This window comes from Dicentrarchus labrax, unplaced genomic scaffold, assembly GCF_905237075.1.
Source record: "Dicentrarchus labrax unplaced genomic scaffold, dlabrax2021, whole genome shotgun sequence".
NCBI classification, from domain to species: domain Eukaryota; kingdom Metazoa; phylum Chordata; class Actinopteri; family Moronidae; genus Dicentrarchus; species Dicentrarchus labrax.
In genome coordinates this window covers 4,748,172-4,764,535 of record NW_026136708.1, presented here as the reverse complement: position 1 = coordinate 4,764,535, position 16,364 = coordinate 4,748,172, and the positions used below count along the sequence as shown (strand labels likewise).

General features: G+C 41.8%; 2 protein-coding genes across 2 annotated transcripts; one reads left to right on the top strand and one right to left on the bottom strand.

Moving 5' to 3' along the window:
• The first annotated feature begins 695 nt into the window (after window positions 1-695).
• On the top strand, window positions 696-2,955 carry lft1 (lefty1). The gene is made up of 4 exons (XM_051408715.1): window positions 696-999; window positions 1,217-1,463; window positions 1,593-1,832; window positions 2,257-2,955. Exons 1-4 carry the CDS (start codon window positions 735-737, stop codon window positions 2,579-2,581), a joined length of 1,077 nt encoding a protein of 358 aa, XP_051264675.1. The 5' UTR covers window positions 696-734; the 3' UTR covers window positions 2,582-2,955.
• A 3,173-nt stretch (window positions 2,956-6,128) lies between these two features.
• hnrnpub (heterogeneous nuclear ribonucleoprotein Ub) lies at window positions 6,129-15,430 on the bottom strand. Its single transcript, XM_051408291.1, has 14 exons — window positions 14,795-15,430; window positions 13,204-13,318; window positions 11,221-11,300; window positions 10,916-11,055; window positions 10,649-10,748; window positions 9,899-10,011; window positions 9,393-9,656; window positions 9,136-9,255; window positions 8,907-9,035; window positions 8,577-8,745; window positions 8,175-8,456; window positions 7,798-8,069; window positions 7,457-7,597; window positions 6,129-6,903 (listed from the first exon to the last, which is right to left on the bottom strand). Exons 1-14 carry the CDS (start codon window positions 15,258-15,260, stop codon window positions 6,853-6,855), a joined length of 2,442 nt encoding a protein of 813 aa, XP_051264251.1. The 5' UTR covers window positions 15,261-15,430; the 3' UTR covers window positions 6,129-6,852.
• Between the last annotated feature and the right edge of the window lie 934 nt (window positions 15,431-16,364).

Here is a 16,364-nt window from a genome sequence, read left to right as displayed (position 1 = left end):
CTTGATTGCATGGGAATGGCAGCAAGTCACACAAAACCATAAAGAGTTCCCATTGGTAACTGTTAATTAGACAGATGTGGATTTTTTTAAACGTCATACTAATACTTGTAGTCAATTATATATATATTATATATATATTAAATATCTTAAATCTGACACCTTCACTGCCAAATAAATTCCTTTATTTAGTGTTTCCCCCTGAATGGTCTCCGAAAGAGCATTTTAACAATCATGATACTTATTTAAACTTTATGATACAGCTGGGTGTCAAAAAATACATAGTTGAACAAATATATAAATGCATGAAATGCACATTACAATAATTTATAATTTGACTGTTTGATTTTCCCCCAATCAATATGAATCTAAATAATTTATTTACACCATAAAAAGCTGATTTTCGATCCTCATTCTGGCATCAAATGCAACACAGGCCACCGACATCAAGCATAGTTTTAGTGGAACTATGGTGAAATTACACCTCCACAATAAGGATGGCACTCGAGTCTAATTGTTGCTGTTTGAAGTATGGCCACTTAGATATCCTGTTTAGGATGGGGCTGTATTGTCGCACCTTTGTTCTGATAAGGGTCCCTGCCCCCATTGACAAAGTGCGAACGACTGGGAGGGCCGCGGCAATATAAGGGGCCAGAGGAGTGTCAGAGGGACACTGTCTATCTCTGGGTGACTTGTGCTACCGTGCTGCTGTTTGTCACACTCAATTTTTTTTACTCATGGATTTCCTCCGCGCTTGTGTCCTGTGCGCCGCTCTCTTCGGTCTCGCCGAGGCTTTTACGCATCAGGATATGAAGGACGCGCTGCTGCAGAAACTCGGCTTGGATGAAGTCCCTAAGATCCATAAGAGGGATCTGGAGAATCTGGTTATTCCGGCGCATATCAGAAACAAATATTTATCCATGCTGAAGATGCACCACAGCAGGAGACGACGATCTCTTCCCAGCCTGGCGGGCATCCTCAGGGGAATCCCTGGTAATGCAGGTGAGGTCCTTTCTTATATTTCAAATATATAACATGTAATTTGTAGGAATTCATATGTAAATAGCACTGACATAGATGCCAGCTGAAGTAAACAGTTATTTCCGTGCGTAAATGTGACACTCGGCGCGCAAAGACTATTTTACGCACCTAATTGCCTTTACAAAAGCTGTGTGAGAGAAACAATCCCCTAAAATGCCTGTGATGCTTTGTGCTTTAGATATTTCTGGGGAGTATGTGTATTCTGACACCACTCGGCATCGCATGGTGTTCGACATGGAGGCGAGGATCCCGGACAACAGCGAGGTGACCATGGCGGAGCTGAAGCTCTACCAGCGGGTCTCCTACCACAAACGCTTCGCGGTGGAGAGGAAGAACCACCGGCCCGTCAACAACGCCCGGGTCAGCATCTACTGGGTGGAGGTGCTGCCAAACGGATCCAACCGCACATCGCTGGTAGATTCACGGTAAGGGAAAATATATTCAATGCAGAGCCTCATCAGCCTTATCTTAATAGTAATTCAATTGCATTCCTCCTCCCGGACATATTCTTTTTGATCTCATTTTAATTAATCGCCCTTATCTCGTGCTCACAGGTTGATCCCCATTCACGAGACCGGCTGGAAGAGCTTTGATGTGACCCAGGCGGTGCACTATTGGTCCAAGACCCAGCAGAAGACACCTATGCACCTGGAGGTGTGGATCGAGGGCGAGAGACCTGGCAGCTACGCGGCAGAGATGGCCAAGAGTGTGCGCTTTACCACCCAGGAGCAGACGGACAACACCTTGGGAAAGCCCGAGCTCATCCTCTACACACTCAACCTTGAAGAATACGGGTAAGGGCGCGAACTTTTGATATACAGGCTATTGTATCAGTGTGAAAAGTAGCCCATATCCTATTTTTTTTTTACTCTTCTTACCTGTCACCATTTGAATTCATTAGTAGATTTGTAGTAGTGTGACACTGGGGCGTCAGTTTACTCATTCTCAGTCTGGAGAAAGGTAGCAGCAGAGTATTGCCATATAGCACATCTAGTTTCTTTAACATATTAGTGTTTAATAGTTCTGACTCTTTGTACTTACAGTTATTACTTATAAACAGATTCAATTGGGCATATGTATGTAGATTCATCCTCTAAAAAAGAATACACATCATAGCTGGATAATTATGGCCAGCAGGGGTGTAGCTAAGAGATTCTGGGCCTCATGGGCCTCACTGTGCAGCAGCCATCTAACTTATTTTTATTCTTTCTTCCTTAGTTCTCGTGGCGACTGTGACGTCAACCAAAACAAAGACACCTGCTGCAGGGAAAAGTACTTCATCAACTTCCGTGCCCTCACATGGACGCAGTACTGGATCATCGAGCCAGCAGGCTACCAGGCCTTCAGGTGCACCGGAGGCTGCAAGCAGCCCAAGCGAAACTACGGCTATGGAGAAAGGCGGTGCTCAGTGTCTGAGAGCGCCCCGTTACCCATCATGTACCTGGTGAAGAAGGGGGACTACACCGAGATAGAAGTTGCTGAATTCCCCAATATGATCGTAGAGAGGTGTGCCTGCACGATGGACAATGTGTCCATAGTATGAAGTCATGGAAAACAGCTGTAGTAATCCTATAATCACAGACTGCTGGGAAGTGTAGGAGTATTATGGTGTTTTTTCATTGGGGTGTTGATGTATTTAATGGTTTTAAACAACACGTCTAGTACTTTCTATTTAAATGGACATTTTATTGGGAGTTTCACACACAACAGGCAGCCCGGCTGCCATTAAGCTCCGTCTCCTTCCACAAGCACTTTTATATATTTTGTAAATTTTTATATCTTTTTTTATTCGAATTTGTGTGAGTTGTGTTGAATCTGCGGCAGTCATTCAACTTCTGTCTCATGTGTTATATTTTCAAGCTGTACATAATATGGATGAGTCTATGTTTGGAAAATAAAATATTTTGTTTCACTTAAGAGTTCTTCCTCTTCCTCCTGCTGTCGAGCGTGGCTGTCTGGCCCCCCCATTCACATTCATGATCACATTCACATGCAGTCACATACAGCTGCCTCTTTATTCACCTCTTTATTTACACTTATAGGAAATTGTAGAGCAGAGCAAATAATTTGCCTAATGACTTATAACGTTTGTAACACCGAGGGGACCCTGTCATTGACAATAACCCCCTTGTAATGCTTTATTTACAGTGGGAAGGAGCTACAGGGCCACATACAGAGAAACATGAAGTCAATTCACATTAAGCTAAAATGTGTTTACATCAGACTTAGACCGGGCCAAACATTGGTAATCAGGGCCAATACCTAATGCACTGTTTGCTGCCTGAGTGGGGGGTCTTGTCATTCAATAATATGCTGCTGATGGAGGTAAACACGCTGCCCTGCCGAAGACAAGCAGCTGTCTGTCTGGGAGGGAAGTGGATTCCCAACATACACCTCCAGCAACACCAAGAGGCGTGAGGGATAAGAAACACAAGTGGAGCTGTAAAGAATGAAGTTAATACTAATCTACTACTCCTCCAAAAGAAACTGAGTAAAAAGTATGTTATTTTACAACATTAAAGTAGATTTAATTGTCTTTCTTGACAGAGATGAACGGAAAAAAACTCCTTTAAATTCACAACAGATCCCTGCAAAGTGATCTAAATGAATTATAAATTAATTACAAATACTAAATACAAAAACACATTTGCATATTCATCTCCTTTAAAAAGGCCAAATCACTAGTGCTGCAGCCAACTGGCTTTAGAAGTCATATAGATAATTAAATGGAAATCAACTGTAATATAAATACACCTCTATCTATAATTGAATACACCTGTTTCACACCTGTTTCTGTAGTATGAATACACCTGTATCTGGATGGCTTTTGGTAAGTCAGTATTGAGGCAAACCCTACCATATAAAGACGAATTAACACTCCAAAAAAAAGGAAAAAAGATGATTAAAAAGGCAAAATTGGAATATGGCTGAAAGGACATTTCCAAGTCACTGAAGATCAGTTCAATCACTCATTACGAAATGGAAAGACACAGCTGTAACTCAGTTTACTGCGTTAGCAACATTTGCTAATTAGCACTAAACACAATGTGCAGCTGAGGCTGAAATCGGTCATAAGTCATAAATCATCACTCTATGTAGAAGTTATTACAGTTCATCACCAAAGTCAGTAACATTGATCCTCTAGGGGCACAACCTCATCCTAATCCATCCAATAATCGTTGAAATACTCCGTCTGGACCAAAGTGACAGACCGACAGATTCAAATGTCCTCCCCTGGAAGCCGCTATTGCTGCTGGCATGGCTAAAAACTCACATATCTCAGCTACAGTTTCCCAGAATACACTGGGAGATTCTGAAGTCAGCACCCTGACGAAGCACAGCGCTGGTACTCGGTGCAAGAAGCTCAGGAGTTTTTGTTTTTTGGGGTAAATGCTTCACAGTAATAGAAAAAAAAAAATCACACATTACCGTCACAAGCATACTATTTGTATATATGTCTTAACACATAATGTCTGGTGGGGACCTTTAATGTCATGAGTAAGTCGACAATCCAACTGAGAATTAGATTTTAACTGATTTAAGGCTGTAATGTCAAAACTGCATCTCATAATGTAATGTTATTATTTGTAATTACTTGGTAGAGCTCTGCTTTCGCTTAAAAACCCCATTAAATGATCTTTTTGTTAAAAGTCACATTAAATCTCTGATTCAATGTTGTTGAGACAATAAAAGCTGAAAACGTTTGAGAGGCGAACACTTATTATACACACTGAAACAAACCAGTCACTTTATACCAGCTTCTTTAACTTTAATAGAGTTGAGACAAATTGAAAAAGAAAATACAATCCCAAATTTCTAAACACAAATATCAAAAAACTGTCAGATATAAAAGACAACAAATCTCAAAAAGTCTCAAAGCTTTTGCATTGTTGGTTTAATCATAAAAGACCTGATATACAACCTGCAACGTAAAGCGATAAAAATATAGCGTCTGTTGTATTATAGATTATACTGTAAACTCAAAGCTTGCATTCTGCTAGATTTATCCAGTACAATAAAACAGGAGGGCACAAACTCTCCGGACATTTAAATATAGTCGACAATTCATCACACAGCAGTACTTGGGCAAACTAACACTTTCTTAAATCACAATACAGTTATTACTCGAAGTCAATTAATTCATGGACATTCGTGCATGGTTGAAATAGTGGTGAGAGTATTTACACGTTTCTGAAATATCAACACAGGTAGGAATAGAAATAAAAGCAATGGACACACACGACCACATTTCATCTGATCTAACGCAACGGTTTATTTTTCCAGCTCTGGATGTTCTACTGTTGAAACACAAGCTTGGTGTCCTCTGCCAGCACAATGCGGTGGGACACATTATGGAGCAGTTGGATGAGGAGCTGCCATTATTGCCGGGCCACACAGTCACCAACATGAACTCCAGAGTGCTTCCAAACAACGTAATAAAACGCCTTTTAAAGTTGACAAAAACGTTCCTCTCTGCTCCTTTTCCTTTTGGAGGTCTTCACGAACTGTTGGTAGTGTTAATGTGTTGTGATGCTGTGTAGCCCTTTAGGTTTGCTGGTGAAAATGAGTTAACCCTGCCTGCTTTCAATCACCTTTGTGCTGAACCAGCATCAGAAATTTGTTCAAAAGTCAAACAGTGGTGTCAATATAAATTTAAAAACTGTTCTAGTTTGTAATTTGTCTGATCAGTGCTGTTTTTCAGAAGTCTACTGCACTAAAGGAACCGTTGATAAAAGACAATCTAGGAACCACACTTCCTCCTGAGATTCAAGTGTAGTCAGTTCCCTAATTTTTCAAAATAAATTAAAGACTTATTGAAAAACAAATGAATTAAAAAAGGCATAATGTAGTACTAAAAAATGGCTTACTTGTATCCTTGAAATGGCTTGGCCAAAATACTTTCAAAGTAATGCACATTAGAATATCTAAAAGGATTCGAGATGACATATCAAATACTTTACTAATGAGGTGTAAACTGGGGCCTGTAGTGGGGCTGATGTCCTTACTGTTTGAAGTAGCAAACTAGGACATCGCCCATTCAAAGGTCTTTTACACACCTTTGAACCGAATCAAAAGTCATAAGCCAGGAAGAATGTAAAAAAGCAAACGAGTTGTTTATTGTAGGTCTATGGAGTTTGGGTTACAGGTTTGATACTGGGAACAAAAGACAAAAACTTGCTATAATTCATTTGTTGCTTCAGTTTAACGGTTTGACAGTGGACTATATTGACATGTACAGTCTAACAATATAATCGCCTACCATGCTTTTTGCTAATAAGCCAAGGTTCCTTTCCATCATTACTTTCTTAAACTTCGCATACAAACTACACCAAAAAAAGAGAAAAGATATTTACAATTTGTAATAAAAAAAGCAAAACAAAAAATCACAGCACAGATAAAATGCACAACCCTGAAAAAAAAAAAAAAAAAAACTTTCTTAACATCTGCCAGGCTGGCAAAATGTTTCTAGTTCCTGATATTACAAACATGAGACTTTTTTAAAAGCACGTCATTTAAAATTGGTGAAAAAAAAAACAAACAATGAAATATACAACAAAAGAAATAAGCAGATGATTGGATGAGACTGAACCCACGTTGTACATGTGTGTATATAAAGCTTCAATTACACTCAGGTTGTCTGGTCTCCTCTCTGGTGTGGAATGTTGTTGCTCCATTATCACTTTAGTCTTCAGTTGGTGGGGTTTAGATTAAAAAGTGGGTTCTAGGAAAAGAAATCAAAAAGCGGGGTGGAGGGATGTTCCGTGGCTAGCGGTGGGTCTCAGTGTCGGCCACCAGTCCGTTAGAACAAGTGTTTTAGTAATATCCAGGCTGATACTGCTGGCTCCACGGCTTCTGGTTCCAGAACTGCACAGGACAGAAAGATTGGCACAGCATTAAACATTTTATTGCTCTGGTCTGGCTACAGTTACAGGGACTGGTTGGAAGAGTGTTCCTCATTTGTACATGCAAGGATGCTCCAAGATCAGAGTGGATATTGGAAAACACTGACCATAGAAAGTCCCTGTATACAAGCTTCTTGAACTTTAGCAGAGATAAAATAGGAAACAATCTGATGTGGGAAAAAAAGGGGGATTTTACATCCAAAACTGCTCTGATGGAAAGGTTTTGCCCTTTAATAATTGTAATGGAATTTTCATATCTTGGTCGAGAGACAGGATTTATCAGAATATTAAACACATTTAAAAAAAAAAAGAAGCAAAAAACAAGGATAGCAATGAAACAATTGCTCTTGAAAAAAAAAAAAAAAAAAACACCGGGCTAAGTCACTTTTCAGCTATTTACACACATACTAATGACTGAAATCTTCACTCGGCCTGTATAGTTTCATATACAAGATAGATTTTGGCTTTCTGTAGTTAATGTGAGTGGTGCAACCTTCAACCGCAGAAATACTGACCCCTTGCTGCCAGCTCTGGTTGAAGGCTTGGGCCTTGTCCATGCCGTTCCTGTTGCCACCAAAGTTGCCGCTGTTCCTGTTGTTACCGAAGTTGCCATTCTTGTTGCCAAAGTTGCCACGGTTACCACCTCTTTGATGAAACTAGAGAAAGGCAGGAAAATTATCACCATACAGCAGACCACAAACTTGACTATGGATCAACATATTCAATATCAAGGCTTCAGCCATTTGAGGAGCTAGGGCAGACACATTTACTGAAAACTAAAAAAAGGTCAAAAACCGTATTATCTCACACACGGGTAAAAAAAACGAACAGGCACTAGTGCTATGATCAAACCCACCTGGCCAGGATGTCCCCTGTTACCACCACGACTCATGTTGCCTCCGCCTCCTCTGTTCATGTTTCCTCTGTGCATTGGGCCGCCTCTGTTCATGGGTCCCCCTCTCGGTCCCATGTTACCCCTCATTGGGCCACCCCTGGGTGATCCACCCAGGCTGGGAATGGGGCCGCCACCCCGGTTGAAGTTTCCACGGTTATGGAATCCTCCTCTGAACGCTGGGGGAGGCAGGAAGCCGCGAGGTGGACGGTTGTAGCCACCGCGAGGACCAGGAGCTGCAGAAAGATCAGAAGAAGTACAGGTTGGGATCAATGGGTTTCCATAATGATCCACAAAAGAAAAATTATCTTCTAAAATGGTATTAAATACATCAATCATACCTCCTCTGAAGTTGCCTCTGTTCTGGAAGCCGCCACGGCCGCCTCCTCTCTGTCCAGGTCCGCCGCCGCGGCCAAACTGGTTCTTGCCACCCCGGCCACCACCACGTAGGCCACCGCCTCTCTTTGGCGTTGTGCTTCCCTGGTTGGGTTTCTTCTCAGCTGGCAGAGCGGTCTTGCTTTCCTCTTTGTACTGTTCCAGCAGCTTGGCAGCTTCCTCTTTCTGCAGCTCACCATAGATGACCTCATTAAAGCTCTCCCCCTCTTCCGGCAGAGAGTAGAAACCTGTAACAGAAGGGAAAAAAACAGAACATGATGCCAGAGGATGGAATAAGAAAAAGACTGAATCTGACAGAAAGAGACCCAGTAGAGGTACTTCATGGTCCAAGCATTTTCTTTTTTTACCTTTCATTTTGAGGACAGCGTGCTCAGGCACTTCTTTGCCATCACTCTCAACCTTCTGCTGGACTCTCTGCTTGTAGTCGTCGTCAGAGGGGCAGACTACCACTGCCTTGCGCTGGAAACCTGCAAACAAGCACATCTTCCTCTTCTGGCCTGGGGCAGACAGGTTAGTCTGGGGGAGAGGAGAAAGAGGCTCAATTATGCTCTGATTTATAGCGCATGATGTTAAAGGAACTCTTTCTACCATTACACAAAGCATACAATAAAATAACTTTGTATACATAGCCATATAATTGTGATAAACACTAATCAAATTCAGTGCCAGCCCCTTACATGATCCAGGATGTAGTTCCTCTTCTTGCGGGCAGCAATCTCAATAAACTTTCCCAAGAAAAGTGGTGCTCGCTGGGAAATGGCAGTTAGCTTTGTGATATCCTTTGACTGGCGTTTCAGGCTGTTGATCTGTATTGAGTAATGGAATGAAGACATGACATTAAACAAGAAAAATAAAAGAAAAAAACAGAATAGTAAGACTAAACCACACAGCTGTATCAGTACTGACCATCATCTTGTCCACAATGGTGTCACTGCCTAGGATGTAGTATTTCCCAGGGTTCTCCTGGACATGGTTCTTCACCCATGTAGTCTTCCCTGAGCCAGGCAGGCCAACCATCACTATGATCTACATATGATTAAAAGCAAGGACAAAATTATGATCCCCCAAAAAAAAGTACTTTAAAAACACACTGCATATAAGGAATATCAATGGACACATTTAACTGCACAACTAAAAGAATATCTACACATTACTATGCTTACCTCGCAGTCAGCCTTGGTCTGTGGCCCCTTGAGCCCCCGGACTCTGTCACTCACGGGGATCTGCTGCAGGAAAGTGTAGCCCTGGGGCTGAGGGAAGTATGGAGTCTCCATCTGGCCGAAGTTGAACTCTACAGCACAATTGTGGCAGATGATGTGAGGGAAGAGGGCCTGGCTGTTCAGAGAGTCCTTGCTGACCTGGAAAGCGATGGCCGGCTCCCCGCCATTCTTGGAGAAGGACAACACCACCTCCTCGCCCTCAAAGTCCTGCACAAAGAAACCAAAGACAGGCGGCAGTTTGTCATGTGTGAATTCTTTCATCGACATTGATAAAAATATCCGATGAGGTTCCTGTCATTTCTGATATACATTAAACAAGGGAACAATGTGTAGTTAACTTATTCTATAGAGAACTATCCTGTAAGCTTCTGACCCATTGTAAGTCTACTTTGGCTTTGTTTTCATTTACTTTAATGAACCGATAAATATAAGCAGCATTTATGTCTTACAATAAGGCAGCAGATGACATCATTCTCCTCATAGGTTTCTCCAAAGTCCTCAGTCACGCAGTTGGTGGTCTTCTTGCCTTTTCCAGAGTATGCATAAGAATGTTCCTCCTCACCTAAACATTAATTGGAGAACACATTAATTGACCAAAAAAACATTTTAACACATCATGTCTCAGTAAAGCCAGAGCTGGAACCATTTTATGTCAATGTGTCATGCTACTTATGAACCACTAGAGGGACCTCTTGGGACAGAGTGTCTTTCCTATAGGATCAGAGCAGCCTCAGTTTTTACTGTCATCTTATTTGGCTGACCTTCATGCAAAAACAAAACTGGTACAGTTTGTGTTACATGTTTGTAGACATGGCTCACTTTTGTGCAGACGCCCAATTAAAGCAAAGCATTGTTAAGACCATTCAAAAACATACAGTATTTGGAGCAGATTCAGAATTCTGCATGAATGAATCATAGCAAATGGCTGGGTCACCATTTTGTTTATCAAAGAGATAAAGATATCCCATAGTGTTTAGGTCATTATAGACATAAAGGCGCAAACATTTTCAGTACACAGCGTGTGTTATGTGACCAAGTAGAAAGTATTCTGGCGAGGAGTGGAACAAATGTTGCCAAGTGTAAACGGAAAGTTCCAGCTGGACTCAATGCTTCATTCCACTGAAACTGAATGCCTGAATGACACGGCCAGTGTAATATACAGACGCCTGTAGAGCTAAAGCATACATAAAGACACTGACCAAGGAGCAGGGTGCCAGTAGACAGGGACCAGCCGACCTGCACGTCATGAATCTCCATGTTCTTGCTGGAAATGTGCTTCACAGGAATTTTCTCTGTAATCTGTTAACATGAAGCAAAACATGTGAATGAGATATCAGGGGTCATTTCCACTACACTAATTGGACCATTTTACTCCTTGTTTGTAGACGCTCTTTAAAGTTTAGCTATATAATAAAAAAATTAAAGTGCAGTGCAACTTGCACCACAAGTCAACATCGTGAACGTACCTTCATCTCAAAGCAGGCTTTGCCTTTGTTCACGCCGTAGGTGGCCTTGCCGCCGGACCACAGGTAAGCAAAACTCTCCATTGTGAGAGATGAGGCACTGTAACGGTCCCGTGACACCTTAAAGTGCAGGTCGCAGTTGTCTAGAGCACACAAAAAAAAGTCATCGATATCTGTATCCATCCAGAAAGGTCTCTCATAAACAATGTGTGGTTAATGTTCTAGCTAGCTGTCATTTATGTCTTCCTACCATTACAATTTTAAATCCTTTTAAAAAAAAAAAGTTATTTCACATCAAAATCACTTACAGGCATCCAGGCAGACTTTTGTGTCATCAAACTCCTCATCTTCTTCCTCCAGAGGGGGCACAGGAGACTTAAATGAGGCCCTGAAAAGAGATACCAATTGTCAATGCAACCGCATCGTACATATAGATGCTTTGGGTACCACTTTCTGAAAAATATTTAGGGAAAGAAGTGGAAAGACAACTAGGGGAAACAATACAAAATAGAGACAGTAAATTGGGCAAGCGGGCCTCCAAACAAAAGTTATCTGTATTGTGGGCCGTGGCAGACAACACTTACCTTGCAGTATCCAGCGAAATCTAAAACGTGAGAGATACACAGAAAAGAAAGCACCTCCGCTAGCCTTAACATGCTATCCATTGGTGAAAGTGATCAAATCAAAGCAGACCTCTCCCCCTTTGAGACCAGTGTGTTTATGATCTCCAGGACTGCTATGGGGCAGTCAAAAGTGATGGCGGGTTGAGTTATATTTAACTTCCCATGTGTGGAATTCTAAATGAAAAGGTCATGACTAACTCACTGTTCTGTGTAACTGTAACTATGCAGTACAAGTTGTCACCATGCTTGGCTGCTTGACATGAGCAATCACAGTGTACTGGAAGCTACAGCAACTTACCAACTCTGTAGGCTTGAGATTAGGTACCTAAAATCTCTTATTGGGGAAGTTTAAGAAACTACTCAAAAATGTTGTGAAGAAGGCAAACATTCCAAGGATGCTTAAGCATTGTTCAACCTGAAGCAAGGATCCAAGTCCAGTGGAGTAGGGTTATTCTTTAGGAAGATTGGGGTTAAACATCCCATTCTCAGCAGTATTAACATCTCCAGATGCTGCTCTACAGGCCTGTGGCTGCCCAGGGGCGACTGGTTTAACATTGGGTAGATTTTAAGCTCTATTGTTGGGGAAAATATTATAATGGGAAACGAAGGAATAACTGTCAAAATTGGAAACGAATGGTCGCTTGCAAAAAAATTAAAATAAAATTGGCTGTTCGATTATAGGGGGGAGGAGGCACCCAAAAAGGGCAGCAGAACTATCATGTGTCAACAATTCTGGTGCCCCAAAAATCCACAAAATGTCCGACTTTTCCCAAAACGTATAGTAAAAAAAATGTTGGGTGAATAATAAAAAAAGCGATTTCCTTTTTCTGCCACTTAATTCCTTAGTGTCTCAACAGCGCAATGAAAATAAAACACTGACCATAAGTAGGTACACGTATGCACACGTACATTCAAACACCCATGCACACCATGCGTGATGCCACCTGCGCAAGGGTAGAAAAGAGCCTTGCAAACACATCCACACTCACACCATGAGAACATACACACAAGACATGACACATGAGACAGAAATAGCATTTTGACGTCATACAACCAAACAAAAGAATAGAAAATATATATATATATTTTTTAAAGACCATTGCGAGGGAAAAACGATGGACGGTCAATAGCGAGCTCCTCTGTGGACGTTCCAAACACTTTGGGAATTTTGCTACATCTATGTGTGCTACCCTGCAGCAGTGGACCCTTCCTCCTGCGCCTCTCAGCTATTCCTTCTCACCTTCTCACCCTCCCTCCCTCCCTCCCTTCATTCAAAAGTGCACATCTGCTACTTTCCTCTGGGTTTGTTCTTTGAGCAGCCTTGTTTCACCTTGAGGACACAATGGGCTTTCCAAAACAATAAGTGGCATGAGGAACAGATGTGAAAATTCATAGAGACTTGATAGTTGCACTTCTGCTACAGAATGCAGTTCATTAAAGACACAAATGTGAGCGGGCACTGTAAAAGGTAAGGCTCTTTAAGTAGTCAGAGATGACCCTCAAAACATGTGTGAAAGTAAGGTTATTAATAAATAGAATACTTGAAAATGAGGGTATTCCTCTTGCTAGTTATATGTGCATTGGCACTTAAAGCCAATACAGTTTAACAAAGCTATGGATGGCGCTTCAGGGATGCTGAAGGCCATTTTTGCTCTGTCCCATCCTTACCAGCTGTATTTGTTCTCTTCAATAAATTCAAAGTAGCCCCTTCCATGTTCCTCCCGGCGTCTCTTAACACCCTTCTTATTCTTCTGATCAGCATTCGTGTCTTTGTCCGCATCCCCTTTGAAAATAGAACAAAGATATAGAATGAGGTGCTCCTTTTTGTGTGAGAGAGGTCGGACTGGCAGTGGGGTTCTGGCCCACAAAGCCCGTTCATTAGTTACATATTGTCGACCATAATCATCAATATTAAGTTAACTGGGAGGTAACACCTCATGATTACACTTGAACAACACATATCATATACTGCATAAATTGTTAACAGCCCTAATGACCAGATAGTAATTACAATGCAAGCTGGTCCAAATGAACATTGTGAACAGTGTTTGCTGGGGCTGGAAAAAATGAGTCTCTGCAAAGTAGAGGGACATTAACCCTGCAATAAAAAGGGCTTAGAATATTCTGTTTTAAATAAGATTCAGATTTAAGTCTATTTCATTAAGAGGACAAGTCTACTGTGGTCTGGGAAAAATGCATCATGCAAGGAAATGGGAAAACCTACATAGACCTTAACTGACCCCCCTCCCCCATATCTGGCCCCCAATTACCTAGGTGGCTAATCATTGTAAACCTACATTTTCTATGTTTATTCCAACAAGATGACACTTTCTATACAAACCACGTACAGACAATCTTAACCACGTGCTTGTCAAGCAGTTCAGCGCCTGCCACATCTTCCGCACAGCTTTGAGTTAGCTAGTTCAAGTGTTCCCGGCCCCACAGAAGTCAAATACACAGTCAGTGCATAATGTAGATCTTCTGTCTGGTCATTACCAAAGAATTAGACATTTGAGTTTAATCGGTCTTATTTTGGAACTGCCCAATTGTCCTTTCTGATCTTAAGCTAGGTTAATGAACACAGCAGCAGATGGAGGACATCCAGTAATCACTGCAGCAAAGCTTTAACACTTAAAATATGTTGCTTTCACCAAGTATAATTTTAATGTATGTTATTAAAGTGTTTATCTTGGCGCATTAACACCCCACCACTCGTAGTGAAACGTCAATATGGGAACCACTGAACTAGCTAACCGGCTGATTAGCTAGTTAGCACTGCACCACAGACACAAAGAAAATGACGTTAGCTGGCAAGCTAACACGCTAACCAAGCGAAACGAAAAGCCAGACTAGGCTAAATTATTATCTTAATGCTCACTTCACTTAGTAATTGTATCTTACGACAGTCAATTGTGAACTACTGTTAATAAAGTTAACGTTTGTGGGCTGAACTATCGATATTTGTCGATACTAAAACGATTAGCTAATCAAGGTGGTGACCGATGCTAACGTTACATTAGCTAACGGGCTAATTGTTTCGGTTTGTGGCTAACGCTTGCTAACGTTAATCTAGTGAGGTCACGCTGTGTAGCGTTAGCTCAACATGGACGCTCTGTTGTGTGGTTACGCATTCAAATTTGGTCATTCCCAGCCGGCTCCCTCCCGCGGTAGCATTAGCGCTAACGTTATAGCAAAAACCGACACCCAGCCACAGTCCATCCAGCCAGTCACATTTTCATAACCAGTTCAGTCGACTCACCCTCAGTAGCCTGGTCCCCGGGCTCACCGTCCTCTGCGTCGATTTTCTCCATGTCGTCCACATCTCCCTTGAGCATGGGATCCATTTCGTCGTCCTCTTCCCCTTCCCCGTCCCCGTCCTCTTCCCCCTCACCCATCTCTTCGTCCTCGGCAACGGCATCACCGTCGCCCCCATTTTCCGGCTCTTCTTCTTCTTCTTCCTCCTCCTCCTCGTTGGCCTCCATGCTTTCTTCTATCGGGCCATCGCCCTCTTCTTCCTCTCCCATACCTTCTTGATCGGCGGCCTGGCCGAAGCCCTCGTCCGCCGCAGCCTCTTGGTCCAGCGGGGAGGCGAGGGCCTCCTCGTCCAGCGCGGCCTGCAGGCGGTCCATCAGCTCGGCCTTCAGCCCCTTGTCCGAAAGATTACGCTTTTTAAGCTCGTCCTTCAGCTCGTTCACTTTCAGCTTTTTAACGTTAATTGAGCTCATTGTGAATGTTTGACGGTGAGATGTATTAAATAAAAAGCACAGATACGACGATAAATATATAACTGGACGCCCTTTGTTAACGGTTGTAGCTCAAATCTGCGCCAAATGGCACCCGCGCTGTCCGACCAATCTTTCACCGGTAAGAGAGCTATGCAGAGCCTGCGGTGTGGGGGAGGAGGATGACGTCCCCTACCGTAATTACCCAGAGAGCAACGCAGCTTGGTTATATAGGCCGCCGACCATCTGTCACTGCCGTAATAACAAAAAACAATCCCATACAAAGCGTCGTGGGACAAAAGAAATCCACACTAACAACACATTACTCAGATTATCTTTATTTGCAAAATGTGTGTATGTTTGGAAATACGTAAAGAATATTGCACGATGCATTTTAGATGGGAATTGTGTTTAAATAGCCCAGCATCATGCTTCTAGCAAGAGTATTAGGATAAGATACAGAATACCGTAATGTACAATATTATTTACCTTAATTAATGTAGGACAAATGTTCCTTGTACGAAATAGGCAGTATAGTGTAAACATTTGTGTCTTCCAAGGGAAAATAGAAACCTAAATGATTAGTTAAAAAAATATATAGAGGAGAAAATAACTTTTGATTCATGTTTTATTTTTATCTTTAGAAAAAGTTGTGTAATGTCTTCTGTTCTAACTCCAGTCTGAGAAAATAACTAGGGACTGAAAGCCAAAATATCTCAGCCTCAATCATTCAATCAACCATTCTATTGCCCCCCTTCAAGCTTCAAGAAGGGCAGTACTAAATTGCTGTAATAACCCTTTAAACATTTTTTTGATACTGTCTCTGCCTTATGTTTTAATTTTAGAACAACATGTGTGCAGACTCTGACACCTCTGTTTTGCATAATTCAGTAAGGTCGTTTTTGTAAAAAAAAAAAAACCCTTGCCTCTTCTTTCTGATCACTAGAAAGATGACCTCAAAAGGCGACTTAACTATAACATCTTCAGAAGGCACACTGACATCATATTAATGTACCTACACTTCCAGTATTCAAGTATTTTAGGAGTTTTAAAGTGTTTCATGTCTTCACCGTCCATGCATGTGACTGTAATAAGGTGCACAGTATT

Bases quoted from the DNA above. Each gene is read 5' to 3' on its own strand.
- lft1 (XM_051408715.1), top strand. From the start codon at position 735: ATGGATTTCCTCCGCGCTTGTGTCCTGTGCGCCGCTCTCTTCGGTCTC. The intron at 1,000-1,216 runs GTGAGGTCCTTT...TTTGTGCTTTAG, and splicing joins GGGAATCCCTGGTAATGCAG to ATATTTCTGGGGAGTATGTG. The intron at 1,464-1,592 runs GTAAGGGAAAAT...TCGTGCTCACAG, and splicing joins ACATCGCTGGTAGATTCACG to GTTGATCCCCATTCACGAGA.
- hnrnpub (XM_051408291.1), bottom strand. From the start codon at position 15,260: ATGAGCTCAATTAACGTTAAAAAGCTGAAAGTGAACGAGCTGAAGGAC. The intron at 9,036-9,135 runs GTCAGTACTGAT...TACTCAATACAG, and splicing joins CCATTGTGGACAAGATGATG to ATCAACAGCCTGAAACGCCA. The intron at 6,904-7,456 runs GTCAGTATTTCT...TGTCCTGTGCAG, and splicing joins ACCAGAGCTGGCAGCAAGGG to TTCTGGAACCAGAAGCCGTG.